The sequence below is a fragment of the Styela clava genome, chromosome 15 (genome assembly GCF_964204865.1).
Source record: "Styela clava chromosome 15, kaStyClav1.hap1.2, whole genome shotgun sequence".
NCBI lineage: Eukaryota > Metazoa > Chordata > Ascidiacea > Stolidobranchia > Styelidae > Styela > Styela clava.
In genome coordinates, this window is record NC_135264.1 from 2,131,800 (window position 1) to 2,157,721 (window position 25,922).

General features: G+C 35.6%; 1 protein-coding gene and 4 long non-coding RNA genes across 5 annotated transcripts; 4 read left to right on the forward strand and 1 right to left on the reverse strand.

Annotated features, from left to right (window-relative positions):
- The first annotated feature begins 829 nt into the window (after nt 1-829).
- Nucleotides 830-5,749, forward strand: LOC120334130 (uncharacterized). The gene is made up of 8 exons (XM_039401581.2): nt 830-1,127; nt 1,247-1,373; nt 1,506-1,654; nt 1,808-1,949; nt 2,107-2,393; nt 2,564-2,715; nt 2,997-3,102; nt 3,281-5,749. Exons 1-8 carry the CDS (start codon nt 968-970, stop codon nt 3,889-3,891), a joined length of 1,734 nt encoding a protein of 577 aa, XP_039257515.2. The 5' UTR covers nt 830-967; the 3' UTR covers nt 3,892-5,749.
- A 1,409-nt stretch (nt 5,750-7,158) lies between these two features.
- Nucleotides 7,159-9,127, forward strand: LOC144432418 (uncharacterized). Its single transcript, XR_013480618.1, has 2 exons — nt 7,159-7,908; nt 8,587-9,127. It is a non-coding gene; the product is annotated as an uncharacterized LOC144432418 (long non-coding RNA).
- LOC144432417 (uncharacterized) lies at nt 9,081-11,894 on the reverse strand. The gene is made up of 2 exons (XR_013480617.1): nt 10,613-11,894; nt 9,081-9,873 (listed from the first exon to the last, which is right to left on the reverse strand). It is a non-coding gene; the product is annotated as an uncharacterized LOC144432417 (long non-coding RNA).
- A 2,117-nt stretch (nt 11,895-14,011) lies between these two features.
- LOC120334664 (uncharacterized) lies at nt 14,012-18,204 on the forward strand. Its single transcript, XR_013480674.1, has 3 exons — nt 14,012-14,281; nt 16,286-16,451; nt 17,186-18,204. It is a non-coding gene; the product is annotated as an uncharacterized LOC120334664 (long non-coding RNA).
- A 3,098-nt stretch (nt 18,205-21,302) lies between these two features.
- LOC144432352 (uncharacterized) lies at nt 21,303-25,526 on the forward strand. The gene is made up of 3 exons (XR_013480541.1): nt 21,303-21,572; nt 23,577-23,742; nt 24,477-25,526. It is a non-coding gene; the product is annotated as an uncharacterized LOC144432352 (long non-coding RNA).
- Nucleotides 25,527-25,922: the final 396 nt, after the last annotated feature.

Sequence of the window (25,922 nt, forward strand, 5' to 3'; positions counted from 1 at the left end):
ACGAGTCATCAAATCGAGTCAGAGTAGTAAGATTTTAAAAATACAATATGAACAACAATTTGGCTCGGGATTTGTAACGGTTTTATTTGGACGCATAAGTCCAGAATGCTCCATTTGCAAGCGTGTTACGTTCTTGCAACGAGACAGATATGTCGATATATAGCTTGTTTCTAAATGAAATGAATTTACAATAATTAAGTATAATATCGATTATTATAGTGAAGAAAAGTTGATATTTATAAGAAAAATGATTCATCAAGAATACTAGGTTTTTGTTTTGAAAGTTTGTTGGGTATGTCTTGTAGATATCAAAGAAAGCATTAGAAAGTGACGCATAGTGATATTAATAATTCCCACGACTGTCCCTGGGGTGTAAACTAGCAGCAAATAAAGGTATATAGTCAAAATGATTGTTGTTTGTGGTATATTATGAACACTAACAGTATATCTCTCATGGCTCTATGTATGAATACTTGGATAGAAATACTTGAAAATTTAAGACAAGCGATTATCAACTGAAAGGTGTCTACGAGATTTGATATGGACAGAGTGTTTTTTAGATTATAACCTCAACATACTGAGAAAATAATCATCGCATCGCATTCGAACATCTTTGACACCAAACCTGGAAGTTAGTTTAAGCCAAATAAGCCCCGGCTATACATTATTACTATACCTTTTTTACGACGTGATTTAATCCATAAATGGTCCGTAATGAGCACTTCAGCGTTGAGCCCAAGCCAGTTTTCCCCCAAGGGTAGAAGATTCCAAGTTTGTAGAAAGGTTCGCCTACTGTATTTCACTCTATCTAGATCAATGGACTTTTAGAATCTGTATTTTGTTCAATTTATATCTTTACTCTGTACATATGAATATACTTTATTAAACATGTTCACAATATTTTGTGCAGAATATTTAACGGAGAGTATCATATTGCTAAATTAGTTCTGAGAAGAAAGCGAATATAATGAAACCGCCTGTTAGCTTTAGTTTGATAATTGATATTTGGTGTTTAGTGTTTCGTGATTCATCTTCCAGTAGATCACAAAATGAACCCGAATGTCAATACAAAGGAAATATGTGCGATGTGGACCTAATAGATTGTGAAATTGAAAAGTACTACGGAGGTGGGTATGGCGTTTTCTTTCATCAGCGTTAGAAACTACGATTAATTTGAGGCATTTCAATAACAAAACATTAATATTGCATTTTTCCGAATAATTATGATTTTAATTCATTTATTCAGGTTGGCTGGCAGGATGTAAGGGCATATCGTACAAACAACTCTACAAACCAAGACAAGATGTGCAATTCTGGGTAAACACGACAAGGCATGCATTGTACGCCCAGAACCTAACATTTACCATCGTATCGTAAGTTCATGTTTGTATTCTGCATGTAGTATTTACATCTAAGTAATGGTCGAATATGTAATAAGATTTGTTTTTGTATACAATTCTGTGGAATATCTTCCCTTAACAATAAATTTAACAATTTTTAATTAGAATTGGAGAAAAAAATTGGACAATAATTCGCGATTGTTGTGGAGTAAAATGGAGCGAATTTTGCACTTTGCGACCTAAAGCCGGAGACGAAATGTTTATGCTCATTATGCCACTACCTGGAGACAAGTATTGTTACTACGGAATACACGGTAATGTAAAGATTTTTATCACAAATTGCTGAACAAACGCGATTTTAATTCTAAAAGGAAACGGTCGCGCGTAACATAAAATTTGATAAAAAAAAATATATATATATTGTAAAACTGTGCATTTTTTTTATTCATATCTGGTTTTATTCACAGAATACGAAACCGAAACAACACCACCTAAGTGGTGTGACGATGTGGTGAAGGTAGACTGTCTTTACGAAGTAAGTGGGGAAATATTTTTCTTGAAAAAACATGAGGATGCCAGCACGGACAAGTACCAACGCCGCAAAGTACAGTAAGTGCAAACCACTCTGATGGAGCATATTTATTTGATAGAAAATAGTTAGTCAGATTCAATAAATCTCATTGTTACACAACAACATTAAACCACGCCATTAGCCCAACAATCGTATTATTTGTACGACAATTTGAATGATATTATCACTCTTCAGACGTTACTGCTTTTTTGAAGCTGCGGAATCTTATCTTGCGTATGGTCGACACTATGAAGACAATGAGTTTGTAACTGGCATTAAAAATTTCACGTTGATTGAAACGACTGAAGAAGTTGAATGGGAAAATAATTCAATCAATTGTACAATAAATGGAAAAGTTTCTGATATCGAATCTTTGCTGCATAACAAAACTACTAAGAAAGGAAATGCTTTGTGTTGGTTCTTAAAGGTGTCTGGTGTGTGGAATCCTACTTCAACTTGTAAACTACTCACGGCGATATCTGGTATATATTGCTTTTTTTCTGCAGATTGTATTATGTTGTTTATATAAACAAACGTCCAAAACTAATGATTGAAAAACACTCGTTCGGACAATCTTACAAGTGTTTATAATTTTCATCGAAGTGGATGATATTTCGAATCTTTTCACTAACTGATACACTATTTTATTTAGATGACGAAACATCAACAACCAGACTAATTATTGTTATAGGGGTTGTTGTCGCCGTTGCCCTTCTCATATTTATCATCATTTTCTTCTGGTTATATAAAACAAAAATACAGAAATGCTTTCCTTCCTACAAGGAAACTCAAAGAGAAATATCCGTGAGTACATTCGTAACTAGATTTATTTAGAAATAAACTCCTCTTAATCACTACAGTATAGTATTTTAAGAGGAAATGAGACAAAGTAAAAAAAAATACTGTAATTGAATAGCATACGGCCAACTTCTTAACGCAGATCCCTATGTGACACCCATCAGCCTCGCAGATATATTTAATTTGCTTCCATTATGCGAAACTTTTTCAAAATCGCTGATTTTCGTCTGCGAAGTTTAAAATCATTTATGACAATATTGTAGCGTCATTTTTATATGTATTTTTAGGAAAAACAGCTGTTCAAAATTGAGGAAGAGCAGAATTTCTTGCCAGATAATACAATGATACGTAACCGGAGTGCGGGAGAGCAAGCTGACCAAATTTGTTTCGCATGTAAGCTTTCAAATATAAGATGATTCCTAGATTTTTTAAATGAAATTTATACATATTTCCTGAACTATAAAGTTTATGAGGTCCTTATCTATATTTCGCCTTTTTTTTAATGAAAACTCTAATTGTGACAAATTTCATTAGCTTATTCTTTGGTTTTAAACGTTCAACTACTTTTTAGATCACCAACACGAAGAAATCTGCAAAATTACCAGCACAGAAGCAAACATTGCGCGCCCTGCCAGTGATATTCGCAATGAAGTTGACTCCGGATTTGGCAACGACCTGGATTACATATCGCCAACAGATTTACAAAACGGAGTCTATTCTTTTTCGAATCAAATACATAATACATCATTTGATCAGTCGAATGAGAGCACAATTGCATTAAATCATGAAACTGGAAATTATATGACTATTGATTCATTTAAAAATATATCCCCGATGGTTGACGAAGGTGAAACTATATCCTCTTTAAATATTGGTAATTCTAATGACCAATATGATTCGGGATTCGATAATAAATTTGACCAAATATCATCAAAAGAACCTCAACACAAACTAGAGGTGAATATGAACCTGGCAAGTACTTTTTCCTATGAAGAAAACTTTAGTGTGCATGACAAAGGTTTTCAAATCATAACGGCACCGGACCAAAATAAGTTCGCGAAAGACAAAGAAGCTTTTCCAATTCTGACAGATTGTGAAGAACAGTACACTACAAAAAAAAAGAATTTCAAAACGGAATTTCGACGAATAGACCCGAGACAAAGATGCAAATACGATCAATAACTGATGACTTTAATGTTGAAAATATTAAAACTTCCAGTTTGCCACGCCGAAGTTCCACTTCCAGCACCGACACGAGTTGTGGATCAGAGAAAAGTAATAGTATTTGATTTATAAGAAAATGTTCGAGCGAAAACAACATTGCGCAATACGTGAAAACGTCACGAGCAGTTGATACTGGGTTTGAATCCGAAGATTTAGAAAATGAAATGTATGATCAACAAGATCATGAGATACACCTCATTGACGACGGTTATATGAGCAAAGAAATGAAGCCATATGAAGGAACGTCATTCCGAGCTTAGAGAGTAAAAAAAAATATTTTGAAAGTTTGATACAATAATTTAGACGGTGGTTATTTGATTTCACTGGACAAAGAAAATATGTTTCATTACAAATTTAGCGGTGATAACTTTATATTCAAACCTCAATAAGTGAGGAAGGCATTTGATTATACTGGTCTACCACTTTCTTATAATCTGTAAAATGTAGACGCATATCGAAATGCAAACACGCGTATACTGACTGAATTGGTGAAAAACAACAGTGAGCAACAAACAGAAAGACTGCATTGATTTGTGCACGTACAAGCAACGCATCGGTTGTTTTTGAATCACCGCTCAAAACCACCGGAAACGCGTCAATATCGCACTCTCCCCCATTTCTGTTGATTTTATTATTCCTGACACGCTTATAAACTGCTTGTAACTTAGTAAATTTGATTGTTTTGGTGTGCGACAGCAGTGTTTGGAACGATACTCTAAATATGACAATGACATGAAGTGCGAAATTTAAATATATCACTTCTTAAATTTATTATTTAGATCTGCTTTTTGAGTTTTGTATATTTTAACCAACAAAATTCGAATATATTATGCAAATTATTTTGTCAAGACGTAACAAAATTATTTGATGTAATAGTCCTTTTTAACGTGACATCAATCAATCATACTTTTTAATTGCTTGCATTCGTTCTGTATTTAAAATTGCATAGAAAGATTATCTGTAAATTTATGAGACATGATATACTATCATCATTTTGCTCAGATAAAAACAATGGAGTCAATGTAGTAACTTGTACCGGAGTATCATTCTTCGTTTATACACACTCCAATGGAAGTGTCCGGGAATTTTTCTATTTCCCGTTCCAGTGGAGTTTTCTCAGAATTTTTTTCAGACATTACTTTTATTACAGTACATCGCCAGTCCGTCACCCGCTCAAGAAGGCGGAAACAGTCACTCTCATGTGTGTGTTATACACACCTATCCGTCATCTAATACATTTGTGTATAGATTGATTGATAATGATTTTACTATGATATTTTATTTGAGATTTCCCTAATCGTATTCCGAAAATATTGTTTGTTGCCGCTCAAGATTCAGACATTTTGTTTCTAGTCAATTTCTATGTTATTTGTACCGCTTTTTTATCAACATTTTTGTGCACATAATGTGTGAATCATTATTATAAGATGTGGCGCGTGAAAAAGAAAATAAAAGCATTTACACATCTTCAAACCATTTTGTTTTGTTTATTATACCTAGATATTTGAAAACTTTGACATTTCAGTGCAAATACCAATATGGGTGAACGATATACATTGTCGGGGACCTTAGCTCAGTAACTATGACGCTCAAATATTATATTAATCTTTTTACATTTGATACACACGGTTTCCACATACACTAATCAGTGTATTCCTACTCTAGATTTATTTTATCCTATATGCACGTGTACAGTTGTGAGCGCTTCAAAACAAATAACATGAAATGTAGATGTAATTTCATTTAGTTTATTTATTTTTTTGTTTGTTTTCAATAAAACACGATTTTAACAATAGTGATATCGAACCATCTGTTGCATAAAATTTTGCAGAAACACGTAAATTGGTCGAAATATTTAAATAGGTTATTATGCTTTCATTACGTGGTAAACCAATAAGTTTTGAAAACTCGAATTCTTCGGCCCCAATCGCTTATTTTTGCAAACGTCCTGTTTTATTCTCGTATATATTTATTTTGTCTCAATTTCAAAGAACACGAACATGAGCTGGGTCTTAAATAAATAGATCGTGTTAAATTCTGGAAATACATGAATTTCACACTTTCCCAAGAAACGCCCCCGCTGTAGCGCGTCATGGGACTTACCAAATACCAAAGGATTGTTGACCCATTTAAAATTGTTAGAGGAATTTTAAGGGTAATCCATTGCGAGAACATGTATCTATTAACGATATCTCAAAGCAGGTTTTACAATCCCGCGATTTGATTTGTGGCATTGCTGTAAATGGCATGAATGCTACCATATAAGCTATATAGCCAATAAAACAAACCGCAAACGTATTCCTCAACGTATGTCAAAACCGGAAGTCGACGAGACATCCTGGCTATGTGATTTTTCTTATAAATCAGGATAGACTAATCAAATTCCTTTTATTAATATCCGGACCTGTCCTATACAAATTGCAAGAAGATTATTTTTCTCGGTTCGATTTTCTAGCATTCAAAATGCACAATTTACTTCATCCTTAACACTGCCATCTATCAATTTCGTATTCTTTGTCTAGGAATAGTAAAAAGTAAGTATGCCGAGAGCAACGTCCTTCGCCTTTATCAGAAACTACGCTCGTGAACATGAAAGCAAAATTAGAGAGTTCATGATTGACATTTATTGTTTCATAAATATAATGAATGAGTATCGATAAACAACGAGTAATCACTAGATTATTTGCCTTTCATAATGAAACAATAGAAAACTTGATTGGCAACTGGATAATTTTGAAGCGTAAGTTCATTACACTTCTTATCAGTTAATAACGCAAACTAAATTATATTGATGGATTGTTAAGAGAAAGTTCTCAAATAACTTTGTTAAGTGTTGATTAAGTTATGAACAATACGATGGTTTATAGCCTTTACAAGCTTGATCTAATACCTAGTTGTACACTGTTAAAAAAATTAGTAAATATACTAATTTTTCTAGTAAATTTCTACTAATTTTTCGTTGAATTTTACTTTCTACAAGAGTATTTTATTGAAATCACGTGACTTGCTTAGCTGAGCCAATTAGGGTGCTTGTTTGTTAATAGTTTACTAATGAATACTAATTTCACTGATCAGTTAGTAATTAATATAACAGAAAAATAGTAAAAAGATTAGTATACTTGGAAAAAGTAAAAAAAAATCTAAGATCCTCTAATTTACGAGTAACTATTCTTTCCAATAAACAAATTTATCTAACTACGCATGCGATATAGTCACGAAGCAAATTTAAATACTCCTTTAGAATTTCATCTAAATTTTGCTCTGGGTATTAATTTGAATTAATTTTATTCTAAAATTATTTTGGTTCATCACCCAAAAATTCTGATTGTTTTGCTATTGCATTAGACAAGATAAGATATTGTTTTTATATATTATTTTTCCGGAAGTAAGCGGACCTATTTGTCCAAATATTCATTCGCAAAAACTCCACGAGACAGGTTGCGTGCGCAGCATTTTTGATTTCGAGTTTCCTTGTGCCGCCCATCTCGGCTGGGACGCTAAGCTGTTTGGGAGCTAAGCATCGGTTGCGTGCGTATGAAAACTGAATGCGGTACATATGTTAAGTATGCAATAGCGTGAGTCTGAGTTTGATGATTGTGTTAGCAACGGTCTGTACGGTAGGTGCGGATTTACCACGGGTAGTGGTCTGATTATAGAGGACTTGCACGGGTCACGTGACCTTGTTACTGGACGGCAATAAAACAAAAACGTCCATTTGGCTCCTGTCAGTTGCAAGTCGGATTATACGTTTGCGTTTTGTTTGGCTGTTGAAAATGGTTATTTCGTTGTTCTGTTGGCTGTACGTATAGTATAGACAACGAAATGGATCTTCAGTAATATTCCACTGATTTCAAAAGAACCTGAACGTCGCGCAATGTGGATATCATCTATTGCCTATTGGCAGAACTGCTTGGTGTCAAGTCCAGAAGCCATCTTACTTGTGTTTCACTGTTTGCGGACAGCACTTCGTTGATGGTGAGTAATAGTGTGCCGTTATCAATTTCTTTAAATATTCACAAGCTCCCTCATTTCAATGGAAAGCAGATGACAAACTACTGTTATCAGTAGGCCTAGGCGTGGGCCTACTTGCAGTTGCAGACTTGACTTGTGTAAGACAGTAAGGAATTAATAATCAATTGCTGTAAGGTATTGTTTCTCTAATTAGCAGGTAATCTTTTACTAAGTGTGAAAGGTTGAATAGATAACTAACGTTTAACACCAGGGGTCATGCAAAAAATAACCAGAATTCAATTGAATTCGCCATCTAGGAATACGCTCGCCACCGCATCTCTGATCACCCTGGTAGTTTCACAGGTTTCAATCCCATGCGGGGATAGTTATGTGCTAGAGGATTGCAGCTCCACTCCCACCGAGGGTGGTTCACATGACCGCTGATCGGTTACGACCATTCCCCACCATCCAAGTCCATGCTTCTGAAAACAAATAACTGGCTCCCCCCCAGATAAATCATATCCTAATGGTGCTTGTACAACTGATTCAAAATGTCTTTTCATTGTCATTGGTAAAAAAGATATGCTACCCGGAATCAAATTCATTTACGACTAGTGGCTGTGGTGGGATATGGACATAAATTTCACACTCCTTGATCGTTAGATTTTATGAAAACTCTTATCTGTATCCATTATCTTACAGATATGGGTGCGACCATGGAATAGATGGATGGCAAAGTATAAGTTGCAACAAGACCACAGTGGCACAAGACCTCAGCTTGCGTGATTTGATAATACATCCTCAGTATCCATTTATTGATGCTTATCGTAATGACAAAGTAACTTGTCATTACTGTGGATTGGTGGAGATAAAGTGTCCATTGTGCTTTAACGAAATCAACTTCAAGACGACCCCATCAAGAAAAAAAATTGTTTCGGTGGGTCTGGTCGTGAAGGTTTTAGTCTAACGTTGGACACCGATACTACAACCAGATACAGTTGCCAATGAAACTTAAGCGAGGCGTAATATTGCGACTTTGTGATCTGAAAGGAATTTCTGAGATTAGTTGGCTAGCCGCAACCTTTTGTTTAAAGAATATTATTAGATACGACTTAAGAGTCTAAACTTTTATTTGAGAGGGGTGTAACCCAAGCTAATTTGCAAATAGTATTCATGGTACCAAATGTATCACACACTTTACAGTAATTATAAATTATATTTGAAAAATAAAGCACATCAAAAATGTATTTTTAAAAAACAATTGGTTTTATCTGCAGATACTAGGTTGATATTTCATGCTAACTTTTCTTTAGTCAAAAGGCACACTTGATTCGCAAAAATTTGTGAATGCGCACAGTACACTAATTTGTCTAATGTTTTGATTCCATAGGCAGGAGGTTGTGGATCGGTGCTGCTCAGGATGGGATATTTTTGCTTCTAAATGCATATTACGTGTTTCACATGAATCCATCGTGCTCAGATTCGACTGTTTTCAAGGTCTGAAGGCTCCAACAGCCTTATTTTATGGGTACACAAGAGAATTTTCAGTGTTGCATGCATGGGTCAGTTGGAGTCACTAACCTCAAGATATCTATAAGCAAGGATAAGATAACCTGGAAGTAACATTCCATAATTTAGAGCAAAAAATGTATCTGCCTCCACAGCCCTTTCAAATGAAAGATGATGTCTCGGGGGTAATTTCTATCAAATATTTTACAGTATTATGGTTCTAGTGAAAAGGGGTGTAGGCGGCTTTTTTTTTAAAGTGTGGTAGGTCTAGTCGAAAGACACATTAAATGTTTATGCTAACAACTGCGAATTAATATTGCAACGCATACAAGTTAACAGAATTTGTTGAAATAGTCCTGGCTTTTGCCTTTCTTCAAAATCCTCCTTTTTTTAACTATTCCCTTCTTCTCTGGGCATGGCGAAAATTCAAATATCAATGGAACATGTAAGCAGCTGATAATGGGTTATCTTCCCTTTTTCCTGAAAATAAATTAAACACTAATCATCATTTGACAGTGCCAAGTTTGTGTATCAGATCAGTAATAAATTACCTGCTAACTAACAAAACAATCAGACAACACCTTCTGGCCATTAATGAAGATTTCTTTCAATTTAAAACGCAACTATGCCTACCAATGTGGTTAGTTTTTAGGATATAATTTATCTGTGGTTGGGGACAGATTGCAAGGTGCAACATCGTACGATTACCATTCTATGTCGGGATTAGTTAGCCAGTTATTTGTTTTAGAAGCATCGACTTGATGGTGGGGGATGTCGTAATCGACCAGCGGTCGTGTGAACCACCCTAAGTGGGAGGAGAGCTGCAATCCCCTCGCACATAATTATCCCCGCATGGGATTGGAACCTGTGAAACTCCCAGGGGGATCAGAGATGTGGTGGCGAGCGTATTCTCAGATAGAGAATTCAATTGAATTCTGGTTATTTTTTGCATTTGCACTGGCGTTAAACTTTAGTTATCTATTCAAATTTTCACACTTACTAATAGATTACCTGCTAACTAGGGAAACAATACCTTATGGAAATTATTGATTAATACCTTACACGAGTCAAGTCTGCAAGTAGGCCCTTACACGAGCCAAGTCTGCAAGTAGGCCTACGCCTAAGCATCCCAATAACAGTAGTTAGTTATCTGCTTTCCATTGAAATGAGGGAGCTTATGAATATTTAAAAAAATTGATAACGGCACATCATGACTCACCATCAACGAAGTGCTGTCCGCAAACAGTGAAACACAAGTAAGATGGCTTCTGGACTTGACACCAAGCAGTTCTGCCAATAGATGATATCCACATTGCGCGACGTTCCGGATCTTTTGAAATCAGTGGAATATTACTGAAGATCCATTTCGTTGTCTATACTATACGTACAGCCAGCGGAACAATACGAAATAATCATTTTCAACAGCCAAACAAAACGGAAACGTATAATCCGACTTGCAACTGACAGGAGCCAAATGGACGTTTTTGTTTTATTGCCGGCCAGTAACAAGGTCACGTGACCCGTGCAAGTCCTCTATTGAGGTACCGGTACTGGTACTTTTTGCAGAGATCAAAGTTTCCTATATTTTAATCCTTCTCTTTACCGTCATAGGTCATTTAGTACCGGTAATGTGCCAATTATGACATCACTCAAATATCACGTGCCTGTAGCCCGCGCTTTTTCTGGTTCAGGAATTAGGACTCGGTAAGCGAGGCTCTTTGTCGTTAGTGGATGTTTATTTTAGGCGGTTGGTTTTTGTAGCTTTTCATTCGTTAATTGAGCATGTTTGTGTTACAGTAGTAGACTTGTAGTTGGTAAACCAAAATATTCTTTAAATACCGTGTACATCAGCATCTAATGGTACCGGTACCGTACCTGTATACAGCGACATGCTTACACACTGCGTTAGTTTCGCCGTGTTACCGGTACCGGTATCTATCGACGACCAAGAGTAAAAATCTGAATTGGCTATTTTAGTATTTGTTTCGGAATAGATGTAACTTACCGGTAGCCTATGGTGATATGATACGTTCAAATGTTACAAGTCAGTGGCAACAATAGGTACGGTACCGGTAACAGACAGATGAATTCAACTATAGCTACAAAGTCTACAAGGCGGTCATCTTGGTCGGAACGTATTTGGCGCTTTACACTGTATTATATACATATCCTAATACTTTTAGGACATTTTATTCTTCACAGTAAAATGACGTCATTTCGAATCTCGATTCGAGAGCTCAAAATGAACCAGAACGATTTTAGTCATTTCATATTTGATTCATGAAAAATCTTACAATATGGGGGACCGATCCTAAAGTACGAATAATTGTAACAACGGAAAATAATAAATTGAAATGACTGAAACTAAATTCGCTATTGTTGAGGTGATGGTTTAAAATAAGGATTATTTGTTTTTGGAAAAATATAATTTTGCCGAAAAATACTACGGATTGTTTTGGTTCATTTAAACGAAACCAATAAGAGTCAGTGGTGACCATGTAATAAATGTTATACCAAAAATGATTACATGTTGCAGAAGTGCTCGTGGTACTACAATATTATATTTTCACATGCGACATAGTGTGCTCTAGAGCATAGGTTCTCAAAGTGCTCCGTACGGAGCCCCAGGGCTCCACGAGAGAAGCCTAGGGGCTCCGCGAGCTATTTGATTATTTTTCAAAAGACTGACTTAGCTAATTTTGTAACTGTCCAAGTAAGCAACAACAGCTTTAATAAAATTTGACAACAAATAGCCTCGAAATATGGCAAAGAGGCGGAATTAAAAAATGACATTATTTATAAGCAAAAGCGCAGCCAGGATTCTCAAGAGGGAGGGGGATCAAAATTGAAATCGGAAATTTCCGCGCAACACTATTCGCGATTGAGTAAAAAAACTTTTTTAATGGATAACGAGATTTCTGTTACGTAAAATATTCAATCCATGTCTGATTCGAGCATTTAAAATGTCTTGTCATAATAATTTAATTGTGCTCGTCGTTACTGACGTTTGATTCAAGATGACTATGAGAATTACTTAAATAAAAGATTACTATTCTAAAATACCATAAAATACGTGATAAACTGCCAACTATAAATAAATTGAAATGGTATTTTTGCGATCTTGGGATTTGTCAAACTTTTGTTTCTTCGCACTCGAGATTATTTTTAAGCAAGATATCGCCGTTACAAAAATTCCGAGGTCGACGTTAAATTGTGCAATCTATGACCATTGCGGGCATATTTGAAATGACTTGTTTATTGGGATAATTCTGTTAAACGTAACCTGCGGTTGTGTCACTCACAATAGAAAATCATTACTTCTCAAATAACCACGGCAGTCCGCGGACATAAAATGAGAAACAATGAAACAAAGTTAAGTTAACGAAGTTCTTGTGGACTACTGTATATCCTGAACAACGCTGATATCATAAGATATTAGAAACGAAGTCATATTGCCCACAAAATAACATACATACTACCGGTGCCAGAAGTTTGATAAGATATTTGTGTCCGTCCCGATCAAAATCATAATCGTAATCATGACCTATTGGTGGATTATAACGATTTAGCGAATTCGACAACTTTGAGCCTTTCTTGCAACACTGACTCCACCCTATCGCAGGTCTGCCACTCAGATTCCTTGCAAGATATCATCGTCCAAAAAATAACAAGGTCTGGGCAAAATACGAACGATTGAAATTTATGTTATCGCATGCGGCTCCGTTGGTAGTTTCAGAATGAATAAAAGGTACATAGCGCGCACAATTGTGACTGTGTTTCTATTTCAGTTGCTATGATGAATAACTAAAGAAAACCTAACATATCATCAAATATATATTGTCATTTGCAATGTCTAAAAAAGTGTCTGTCATGTCGTATCGTGAGTCTGCTGAAACAAAACTTATATTGTTATCTTCCGTTTCAAGTTTTAGTTTTAATATTACATAATGCCGCTTTTTAATCAAGAAATTTGAGTTGCGGATTCACCGCCGATTCTTTATTAATTAATTTTAGCATCTCGTCGCCGATGACTATATTAAATTAACATGTTCTTCACATCGAATTCATAATTCCCCACGAGAACAAAAAAGCAATTATCGTTGTCATTGTGGAACAATACACATATATGCCGGAGGAAATTTTTGATTTAGGGAGAATAAACACCGACGTAAAGATGTTTAAGGTATAACGTTTCACGCCCTCGAAAACAGTCGGCGATTGTACCAAAATACAATCGCGCAGTAACCTTTCAAAGTCTTCCAAAAATATCAAAAGGAAAAAGATTCGACCTCTAGTTTATTAATATGTTTGTCGAATGTCAAATTTACAGCCTTAATATATATGATTTATCATTGAAATTTAGATTTATTTATGACTTGTATTAACCATATTAAAAAAGGATTAGCATTTAAATCAAGTAAAGTACTTTTAACATACTCAATAATATTAATCGGAAAGTAACAATTTTAAAATTTGTTTTAGGGCTCCGTGAATAATGGTCAACTTCTTCACGGGCTCCGCAACACCAAAAGTTTGAGAACCCCTGCTCTAGAGGTTGCCTGTTTCCATGTCTGTGTAATAATTACTTGACAATAATTGCCCTTTCTTTTCCAAGCAGGCTGTCCTGACTAATCGCAAGGTCGATGACCCAACCTCTATGAAATTACCAGTACTTAGTGTCATTCAATCAGAAAGTGGATCACTTACTCAGGCATTATTATTTAGGACATTGAAATATTCAACCAATAAGAAAATTTCTGAATTTATAAGTTCTTCAAAATCGAAATCAAAGAGTCTGAAAACTGAATTACCAAAATCGACTGGGGTGGTCACGTTGATCGCCTATTATTTTGGAGAGGACCTAAACCAAATATTTGAGTGTTTCCAGGTATGTTCTATGCTTTTTTTGTGTAAAGTGCTTTTTTTTTGAAAGTTTTCGCATCAAGAGTAATGTAACTTCTGCACAACACTGTTCGTATAAAGTTTTGTGAGCCGACTGCAAATTAATTGGAAACTAACTGCATGATAGTGGTTAACGGAATTTTCCTGCATATTTATTCACTACTCTGCCTATTTTCAGAAAGAAACCACTTTTTCCCAGATATTAGAACAGGGGTGGGCAAATTACGGCCCGCGGGCCGGATCCGGCCCACTTGAGTGTTTCATCCGGCCCACTTATGGCTGCTGAAATTATGACTAGGGTTTTTATGAATTTAAATTTCTGTTGAATATATCGATGTGTTAAAATGACATTTCATTGAAAATATCGATAACGGATCGTAAATACCGTTATTCCCTACGTATGGATATTTCCACCTGGTTATTTCCGTAGGCCAATCAGCAAAAAGTTTTAGAGGACGTCGGCTAACAATTAATATTTTTGCCTAATTTTTGGGGTTGTGCATGGTGTTTGTCGGTTTTTAGTTATGATTCAATAAATTAGTTGTAAATGAACTGGTTTAATTGTTACTAAGTCTTTTGCTGAGCTTCAGTTTAGTTGCAATATTCAAAAAAAAAAATTGAGAGTTTCGTCCATGAAAATCAGTTTGTGAGTGCCAACTCTCCAAAACACTTGCAAAATAAGCATCTGAACTTTTTACAATAGTAAAGTATAGGGAGAATTTGTCTGCGGTCGAGGGTCTGGAAAAGATCCATTCATTAAAAGCACCTGAATATTATGTGCAAAACCATTCATCCGAATTATTTATACCATTCAAGAACTCTAGCACCTGATATATCAGTATTTGGGCCTGCAAATTTTTTTTGCGTTCGTGAATGTCCCAACACATGTTAAATCCGTTTGTCTAGTACTGCGACTCTCAAAGTGGGCGATAATCCCCCTCCCCCTGGAAGTGAAGGAGAGTTAAGACATGGGGCAAAGGGCAACTGCGCATTATTGAGGATAGGGATAAATAAAAATCACCGATTGTTTTCTTCAGCATGACATGGGTTTAAGCCGTGAACATCGGTATTATGTCGGCAAACTATATTATGTCGAATAATCCCTATCTCTTGGTACCGTTGAATTTATCGAATAACTTCATAATGACCTCAATTGTTAGATTGTGCTGTCTTTAATATGAACGTTAGTCTGGCTGTTGAACTACTTTTTCTATAAACTTTCGCTCTGCAGCTGCCGTAATTTGCCATCCTCTGTAATAACGTCCCATTAATCGTTATGTCTACGTATTTACAAATTACAAACCGTTTTTGATAATATTGAGTTTTGTTCCTCCGGCCCAGTAACCAAATCTATTATCCGAATCCGGCCCACTCAGAAAAGTAATTGCCCACCCCTGTATTAGAATATATTCCAAAATCTCCATTTATTGCTTGCATAGGTGAGTGTTAGAGGTGAGCGATGTAATTGTGAATATCAGGAACAATTTCGAAATATGATATGATAGCTGTTTTCCTGTGATTAATTCTGCAACTTTTTCAAAGGCCATTTTGTGTCGCCATATACTTCTCAATTGTGATTATTATAAAATAATATCACCAGCTTCTGTAATGCAACCTGCTTTAACTGTTGTGTCACAGTATGCATTGCTTATAATGCGCATCATAAGCCTCATCAATGTAATAAGTTCTCCCTTCGTTTTATCAGTGTTACGCTTGCTATCAACGGCGAGTGAAAATAAGAACAAATCCATGTCTGCTATGTTAGATATATAGCCAAGGCCAATTTTGAGATGATCGTACTATTATACAATTAATAATTGTGTAATTGCATATTATCAAAAAATCACTAATCGTCCACCTCTAGTAAATGTATTTGTTATTAGTTGGCTTTAGAAGTTGAGATAATAAGATTAATCAACCTGTCAAGTGACTTTCACTTTATTCATAAGCCTATAGATTCGAAGCTAAAGTTTACAATCTTGTGTTTCAGGTAACACGGTAGCGACTGCTGAGACTTTTTACGTCATCGCTGAACGAGAAGTGGTGTGTTCCTGTAGATCGTTTTTTGAAGCGGTAGCTTTTCAGTTTGATTCGTTCTATGTTTTCAACATAGAATATCCAAAGAAGGTCTTGTTGACGTTTGATTTTATTCATAGGTAAGAAAAAATGTGCTAGTCTACAGTGCTGATATAATTCTTGCTGTTGGCACAATGTGCACGTTGTTGACGAATTACCTGTTACTTCTGTCATGTAGTGTTATTTGATGACATACAATACGAAAAATGGGTTGTGAAATGGAAATATGTGACTGGACTTGCACAAACTCATGGTGTCCATACTCTGGGGACTGGGCCATAAGTAGAGCTGGGAATAATTTAATTAGTTAAACAGTTTTTAGGTGGTTAATGATAGTCATGACTGACTGGCGGTACCACACATGTTTCCTCCTAATCTAATATGTTTTACATCCATATGTGAAAAATGAACTCACAACAATCCTATTTTAGTGAACTTCACTTTCAAACGATGTCACTGTGCTCTCCATTTTGTAGCAGGAAAGTTTTGATATATTTGCAAAAAATCATTACTAATGACAGAAATTAATACAATATTTTTCAATTGCTGCATTTGCAATCGAATGTCAACGAGCGGATGAGCCTATTGCGATTTGAGACAACTGGGGGCTAGGAGGATCCGGAGCTTTCTGGTTTGGCAATTGCATTCCTGGCCCACTGACAGTTTTTTGTTTATCCCTTGGCAAGGCACGATACATTATAAATACCTGACATTTTTACTATTTTTGTCCAGTGTTTGTGTTGTTACTATTTTGGTGGTTTACCAAATTTCATATGTGAAACCTATTCGCCATTTAAGTTCGGCCTTTTTTCAGGTTCTTCGGTGACATAAACCCCAGAGGCACTAAGTCGAAAAAAAGTAAAGGCAAAGACGTTCATGCAAAAGCAATCGGCCTTGCAAGAAGAGTGAATCTATCACAGGCGTTATATGTGCCGTTGTTAGAAATTTAAGTAAACTTTGGTGGTGTTACTGCAGCTTACATCACTTTTGACCAGGGGTGAAAACTCGATCAAATTTTCACATGCCTTTGATTGAGTTTCTTAAGTTCGAGTTCATTACCCTGGTCAGGGGTTTGAGTTCATGTATTTGATAGAGTTTTTCGAAGTTCGAGTTCGCAGCCCTGCTTTTGGCTGATCGATTAATTTGATAAAAAATGATTTAGCTGTGTGTTGGGTGTGAAGTCTGGATAATTTTAAACAAACTCTGCTCCGTGATCTTCTTCAACCACAAAATTTCTGGCTTCCACTCATGACTATCAACTCCCACATTTGCAAATATATGACTCCGTCTCCTGCTCAAGACTCTTTCAAAATATGAATTAAAACTCTTGACTCCCTGATCTTTTAAGATTTGACTGCTGCTATGCTAGCTGCTTTAGTGTAACTTTTTGTCCAGTTTTATCAATTTTAACATTTTCGAATTTGCAACTTCTGCAAACTCTGCTCCTAGCTCATGAGCTTTAAAAATGTCCAGTCAAACTCTATTCATAAGTGTGGATAAACTCCGACTATGATTAACTCTATAGACTCTGCAAGCTTCAAAATTTAGAACTCCCACTCATGCTCCTACCAAAATCCTCAAACTCCCGCTCTTCGACTTCACGCCCCTTGAAATCTTATCTTGAAAATTAATAAATTATCTTGCATAATTAACTTTAGAATTTGTCATCTTTGAAACTCTTGCCATAGCTACAAAATAGGTTGCATGATATTTCCCAAAATTTTCATTTTGAAACATTATAATTAGAGTAAAGTGCAAAAAATCGTGAAATTCTTACAATAGTCTAGTTATTATGTCACGTTTGCCAGCGTCTCATAGCCTGGTATCCAGAAATTTGATTTCAAAATAAGTTTGTCAACTAAACAACCCAATCCTGAAACGTTTTCTCGTTTGACTTTATTTGGATCTATTGAGATAAATAAACAGACCTCGAAATGTATAGACCAGATTTCTAACAAGTGCCGATAGAAACTCAATTTTGATCCATTACATACAGAATTCCTATGTCCTACAAGAACTTGTGCCCTCATTTTATTGCATGGATAGCCTTCAACGTCTCCTAATAAGTGTTTAAATTTGACTGTAGTCCATATATTTTCTGAAATTTCTTTCGAAACTGTTTTACAAGCCTTAAAGGCATTCAGTGTGTATTTATGGTTTTATAAAAATATCAATTGTAATTAAAATGATTTTCGTTTCCAGAATCTCGTTTTTTTTTGTTTTAACTGTAATATTCTGTGTGTTTACTGTTGTGTCGTGCCAGTAAATAGCTTTGCTACTCTCGTAGTGGTTCGGTCATCGCGAGTGAGAAATTACCATCATGCTAGTATTGTATGGTACTACTGTCGGGTAAGGTAGCTGCCATCGAGATAGTAATTTTATTTACTATTTTGAGGTAAAAAATATTACTACTGGTGGGTAGGTTTACTGCCGTCAAAAAAGTAGTATTTTTTACAGTTTTATAGTAATTTTTGCTACCATCAATCTCTGTAAATTTACTGAAAATACTGTTCATAATACTACTGATAGGGCCTGTAAATTTTTTTACATGGGCCAGTACTTTTGCTGCCATTTTTTTTCTTAGTAAATTTGGAAAAAAAATTTTAACAGTGTAGCAGTAGCTTTCCTTTTGATATGAATTAAAAGTAACATTTTATTGCTTTGATACGTTCGAAGTAACTCTCCAAAAAACAATAAACTAGGTTATGTTTTGTCACCTTGCTAACCAGGTATATCCGGAATGGTAATGATCCAAAACCAAATTACGTTTCTGCGTCATATTACAAAAATCATGAATTAAGTAGGTAATTTTTGTGCATATTACTCCAACCGATCAATATCAGATGAAAAAAAACATGACAAAAATGAGTGCTCTAGATCAGTGTTTCCCAACCTTTTTACCCTGGCGGACCGGGAAAATTAAATTAAATGTACTCGCGGACCGGCAACAATTGGAATGACCGGAACAGAAAGGAATAACATATATGTGCTTAATATAATGCAATGTCGGACACTCAATATGCTTCTAGACAAGAAAGGCATACTTAAAAATTTGACAACAAATAGCCTCGAAATATGGCAAAGAGGCGGAATTAAAAAATGACATTATTTATAAGCAAAAACGCAGCCAGGATTCTCAAGAGGGAGGGGGATCAAAATTGAAATCGGAAATTTCCGCGCAACACTATTCGCGATTGAGTAAAAAAACTTTTTTAATGGATAACGAGATTTCTGTTACGTAAAATATTCAATCCATGTCTGATTCGAGCATTTAAAATGTCTTGTCATAATAATTTAATTGTGCTCGTCGTTACTGACGTTTGATTCAAGATGACTATGAGAATTACTTAAATAAAAGATTACTATTCTAAAATACCATAAAATACGTGATAAACTGTCAACTATAAATAAATTGAAATGGTATTTTTGCGATCTTGGGATTTGTCAAACTTTTGTTTCTTCGCACTCGAGATTATTTTTAAGCAAGATATCGCCGTTACAAAAATTCCGAGGTCGACGTTAAATTGTGCAATCTATGACCATTGCGGGCATATTTGAAATGACTTGTTTATTGGGATAATTCTGTTAAACGTAACCTGCGGTTGTGTCACTCACAATAGAAAATCATTACTTCTCAAATAACCACGGCAGTCCGCGGACATAAAATGAGAAACAATGAAACAAAGTTAAGTTAACGAAGTTCTTGTGGACTACTGTATATCCTGAACAACGCTGATATCATAAGATATTAGAAACGAAGTCATATTGCCCACAAAATAACATACATACTACCGGTGCCAGAAGTTTGATAAGATATTTGTGTCCGTCCCGATCAAAATCATAATCGTAATCATGACCTATTGGTGGATTATAACGATTTAGCGAATTCGACAACTTTGAGCCTTTCTTGCAACACTGACTCCACCCTATCGCAGGTCTGCCACTCAGATTCCTTGCAAGATATCATCGTCCAAAAAATAACAAGGTCTGGGCAAAATACGAACGATTGAAATTTATGTTATCGCATGCGGCTCCGTTGGTAGTTTCAGAATGAATAAAAGGTACATAGCGCGCACAATTGTGACTGTGTTTCTATTTCAGTTGCTATGATGAATAACCAAAGAAAACCTAACATATCATCAAATATATATTGTCATTTGCAATGTCTAAAAAAGTGTCTGTCATGTCGTATCGTGAGTCTGCTGAAACAAAACTTATATTGTTATCTTCCGTTTCAAGTTTTAGTTTTAATATTACATAATGCCGCTTTTTAATCAAGAAATTTGAGTTGCGGATTCACCGCCGATTCTTTATTAATTAATTTTAGCATCTCGTCGCCGATGACTATATTAAATTAACATGTTCTTCACATCGAATTCATAATTCCCCACGAGAACAAAAAAGCAATTATCGTTGTCATTGTGGAACAATACACATATATGCCGGAGGAAATTTTTGATTTAGGGAGAATAAACACCGACGTAAAGATGTTTAAGGTATAACGTTTCACGCCCTCGAAAACAGTCGGCGATTGTACCAAAATACAATCGCGCAGTAACCTTTCAAAGTCTTCCAAAAATATCAAAAGGAAAAAGATTCGACCTCTAGTTTATTAATATGTTTGTCGAATGTCAAATTTACAGCCTTAATATATATGATTTATCATTGAAATTTAGATTTATTTATGACTTGTATTAACCATATTAAAAAAGGATTAGCATTTAAATCAAGTAAAGTACTTTTAACATACTCAATAATATTAATCGGAAAGTAACAATTTTAAAATTTGTTTTAGGGCTCCGTGAATAATGGTCAACTTCTTCACGGGCTCCGCAACACCAAAAGTTTGAGAACCCCTGCTCTAGAGGTTGCCTGTTTCCATGTCTGTGTAATAATTACTTGACAATAATTGCCCTTTCTTTTCCAAGCAGGCTGTCCTGACTAATCGCAAGGTCGATGACCCAACCTCTATGAAATTACCAGTACTTAGTGTCATTCAATCAGAAAGTGGATCACTTACTCAGGCATTATTATTTAGGACATTGAAATATTCAACCAATAAGAAAATTTCTGAATTTATAAGTTCTTCAAAATCGAAATCAAAGAGTCTGAAAACTGAATTACCAAAATCGACTGGGGTGGTCACGTTGATCGCCTATTATTTTGGAGAGGACCTAAACCAAATATTTGAGTGTTTCCAGGTATGTTCTATGCTTTTTTTGTGTAAAGTGCTTTTTTTTTGAAAGTTTTCGCATCAAGAGTAATGTAACTTCTGCACAACACTGTTCGTATAAAGTTTTGTGAGCCGACTGCAAATTAATTGGAAACTAACTGCATGATAGTGGTTAACGGAATTTTCCTGCATATTTATTCACTACTCTGCCTATTTTCAGAAAGAAACCACTTTTTCCCAGATATTAGAACAGGGGTGGGCAAATTACGGCCCGCGGGCCGGATCCGGCCCACTTGAGTGTTTCATCCGGCCCACTTATGGCTGCTGAAATTATGACTAGGGTTTTTATGAATTTAAATTTCTGTTGAATATATCGATGTGTTAAAATGACATTTCATTGAAAATATCGATAACGGATCGTAAATACCGTTATTCCCTACGTATGGATATTTCCACCTGGTTATTTCCGTAGGCCAATCAGCAAAAAGTTTTAGAGGACGTCGGCTAACAATTAATATTTTTGCCTAATTTTTGGGGTTGTGCATGGTGTTTGTCGGTTTTTAGTTATGATTCAATAAATTAGTTGTAAATGAACTGGTTTAATTGTTACTAAGTCTTTTGCTGAGCTTCAGTTTAGTTGCAATATTCAAAAAAAAAAATTGAGAGTTTCGTCCATGAAAATCAGTTTGTGAGTGCCAACTCTCCAAAACACTTGCAAAATAAGCATCTGAACTTTTTACAATAGTAAAGTATAGGGAGAATTTGTCTGCGGTCGAGGGTCTGGAAAAGATCCATTCATTAAAAGCACCTGAATATTATGTGCAAAACCATTCATCCGAATTATTTATACCATTCAAGAACTCTAGCACCTGATATATCAGTATTTGGGCCTGCAAATTTTTTTTGCGTTCGTGAATGTCCCAACACATGTTAAATCCGTTTGTCTAGTACTGCGACTCTCAAAGTGGGCGATAATCCCCCTCCCCCTGGAAGTGAAGGAGAGTTAAGACATGGGGCAAAGGGCAACTGCGCATTATTGAGGATAGGGATAAATAAAAATCACCGATTGTTTTCTTCAGCATGACATGGGTTTAAGCCGTGAACATCGGTATTATGTCGGCAAACTATATTATGTCGAATAATCCCTATCTCTTGGTACCGTTGAATTTATCGAATAACTTCATAATGACCTCAATTGTTAGATTGTGCTGTCTTTAATATGAACGTTAGTCTGGCTGTTGAACTACTTTTTCTATAAACTTTCGCTCTGCAGCTGCCGTAATTTGCCATCCTCTGTAATAACGTCCCATTAATCGTTATGTCTACGTATTTACAAATTACAAACCGTTTTTGATAATATTGAGTTTTGTTCCTCCGGCCCAGTAACCAAATCTATTATCCGAATCCGGCCCACTCAGAAAAGTAATTGCCCACCCCTGTATTAGAATATATTCCAAAATCTCCATTTATTGCTTGCATAGGTGAGTGTTAGAGGTGAGCGATGTAATTGTGAATATCAGGAACAATTTCGAAATATGATATGATAGCTGTTTTCCTGTGATTAATTCTGCAACTTTTTCAAAGGCCATTTTGTGTCGCCATATACTTCTCAATTGTGATTATTATAAAATAATATCACCAGCTTCTGTAATGCAACCTGCTTTAACTGTTGTGTCACAGTATGCATTGCTTATAATGCGCATCATAAGCCTCATCAATGTAATAAGTTCTCCCTTCGTTTTATCAGTGTTACGCTTGCTATCAACGGCGAGTGAAAATAAGAACAAATCCATGTCTGCTATGTTAGATATATAGCCAAGGCCAATTTTGAGATGATCGTACTATTATACAATTAATAATTGTGTAATTGCATATTATCAAAAAATCACTAATCGTCCACCTCTAGTAAGTGTATTTGTTATTAGTTGGCTTTAGAAGTTGAGATAATAAGATTAATCAACCTGTCAAGTGACTTTCACTTTATTCATAAGCCTATAGATTCGAAGCTAAAGTTTACAATCTTGTGTTTCAGGTAACACGGTAGCGACTGCTGAGACTTTTTACGTCATCGCTGAACGAGAAGTGGTGTGTTCCTGTAGATCGTTTTTTGAAGCGGTAGCTTTTCAGTTTGATTCGTTCTATGTTTTCAACATAGAATATCCAAAGAAGGTCTTGTTGACGTTTGATTTTATTCATAGGTAAGAAAAAATGTGCTAGTCTACAGTGCTGATATAATTCTTGCTGTTGGCACAATGTGCACGTTGTTGACGAATTACCTGTTACTTCTGTCATGTAGTGTTATTTGATGACATACAATACGAAAAATGGGTTGTGAAATGGAAATATGTGACTGGACTTGCACAAACTCATGGTGTCCATACTCTGGGGACTGGGCCATAAGTAGAGCTGGGAATAATTTAATTAGTTAAACAGTTTTTAGGTGGTTAATGATAGTCATGACTGACTGGCGGCACCACACATGTTTCCTCCTAATCTAATATGTTTTACATCCATATGTGAAAAATGAACTCACAACAATCCTATTTTAGTGAACTTCACTTTCAAACGATGTCACTGTGCTCTCCATTTTGTAGCAGGAAAGTTTTGATATATTTGCAAAAAATCATTACTAATGACAGAAATTAATACAATATTTTTCAATTGCTGCATTTGCAATCGAATGTCAACGAGCGGATGAGCCTATTGCGATTTGAGACAACTGGGGGCTAGGAGGATCCGGAGCTTTCTGGTTTGGCAATTGCATTCCTGGCCCACTGACAGTTTTTTGTTTATCCCTTGGCAAGGCACGATACATTATAAATACCTGACATTTTTACTATTTTTGTCCAGTGTTTGTGTTGTTACTATTTTGGTGGTTTACCAAATTTCATATGTGAAACCTATTCGCCATTTAAGTTCGGCCTTTTTTCAGGTTCTTCGGTGACATAAACCCCAGAGGCACTAAGTCGAAAAAAAGTAAAGGCAAAGACGTTCATGCAAAAGCAATCGGCCTTGCAAGAAGAGTGAATCTATCACAGGCGTTATATGTGCCGTTGTTAGAAATTTAAGTAAACTTTGGTGGTGTTACTGCAGCTTACATCACTTTTGACCAGGGGTGAAAACTCGATCAAATTTTCACATGCCTTTGATTGAGTTTCTTAAGTTCGAGTTCATTACCCTGGTCAGGGGTTTGAGTTCATGTATTTGATAGAGTTTTTCGAAGTTCGAGTTCGCAGCCCTGCTTTTGGCTGATCGATTAATTTGATAAAAAATGATTTAGCTGTGTGTTGGGTGTGAAGTCTGGATAATTTTAAACAAACTCTGCTCCGTGATCTTCTTCAACCACAAAATTTCTGGCTTCCACTCATGACTATCAACTCCCACATTTGCAAATATATGACTCCGTCTCCTGCTCAAGACTCTTTCAAAATATGAATTAAAACTCTTGACTCCCTGATCTTTTAAGATTTGACTGCTGCTATGCTAGCTGCTTTAGTGTAACTTTTTGTCCAGTTTTATCAATTTTAACATTTTCGAATTTGCAACTTCTGCAAACTCTGCTCCTAGCTCATGAGCTTTAAAAATGTCCAGTCAAACTCTATTCATAAGTGTGGATAAACTCCGACTATGATTAACTCTATAGACTCTGCAAGCTTCAAAATTTAGAACTCCCACTCATGCTCCTACCAAAATCCTCAAACTCCCGCTCTTCGACTTCACGCCCCTTGAAATCTTATCTTGAAAATTAATAAATTATCTTGCATAATTAACTTTAGAATTTGTCATCTTTGAAACTCTTGCCATAGCTACAAAATAGGTTGCATGATATTTCCCAAAATTTTCATTTTGAAACATTATAATTAGAGTAAAGTGCAAAAAATCGTGAAATTCTTACAATAGTCTCGTTATTATGTCACGTTTGCCAGCGTCTCATAGCCTGGTATCCAGAAATTTGATTTCAAAATAAGTTTGTCAACTAAACAACCCAATCCTGAAACGTTTTCTCGTTTGACTTTATTTGGATCTATTGAGATAAATAAACAGACCTCGAAATGTATAGACCAGATTTCTAACAAGTGCCGATAGAAACTCAATTTTGATCCATTACATACAGAATTCCTATGTCCTACAAGAACTTGTGCCCTCATTTTATTGCATGGATAGCCTTCAACGTCTCCTAATAAGTGTTTAAATTTGACTGTAGTCCATATATTTTCTGAAATTTCTTTCGAAACTGTTTTACAAGCCTTAAAGGCATTCAGTGTGTATTTATGGTTTTATAAAAATATCAATTGTAATTAAAATGATTTTCGTTTCCAGAATCTCGTTTTTTTTTGTTTTAACTGTAATATTCTGTGTGTTTACTGTTGTGTCGTGC

What these genes read in the sequence shown, in the direction of transcription:
- LOC120334130 (XM_039401581.2), top strand. Translation starts at nt 968, where the DNA reads ATGAAACCGCCTGTTAGCTTTAGTTTGATAATTGATATTTGGTGTTTA. An exon ending in AATTGAAAAGTACTACGGAG is followed by an intron (nt 1,128 to 1,246) that starts GTGGGTATGGCG and finishes TCATTTATTCAG; the next exon opens with GTTGGCTGGCAGGATGTAAG. An exon ending in AAACTCAAAGAGAAATATCC is followed by an intron (nt 2,716 to 2,996) that starts GTGAGTACATTC and finishes ATGTATTTTTAG; the next exon opens with GAAAAACAGCTGTTCAAAAT.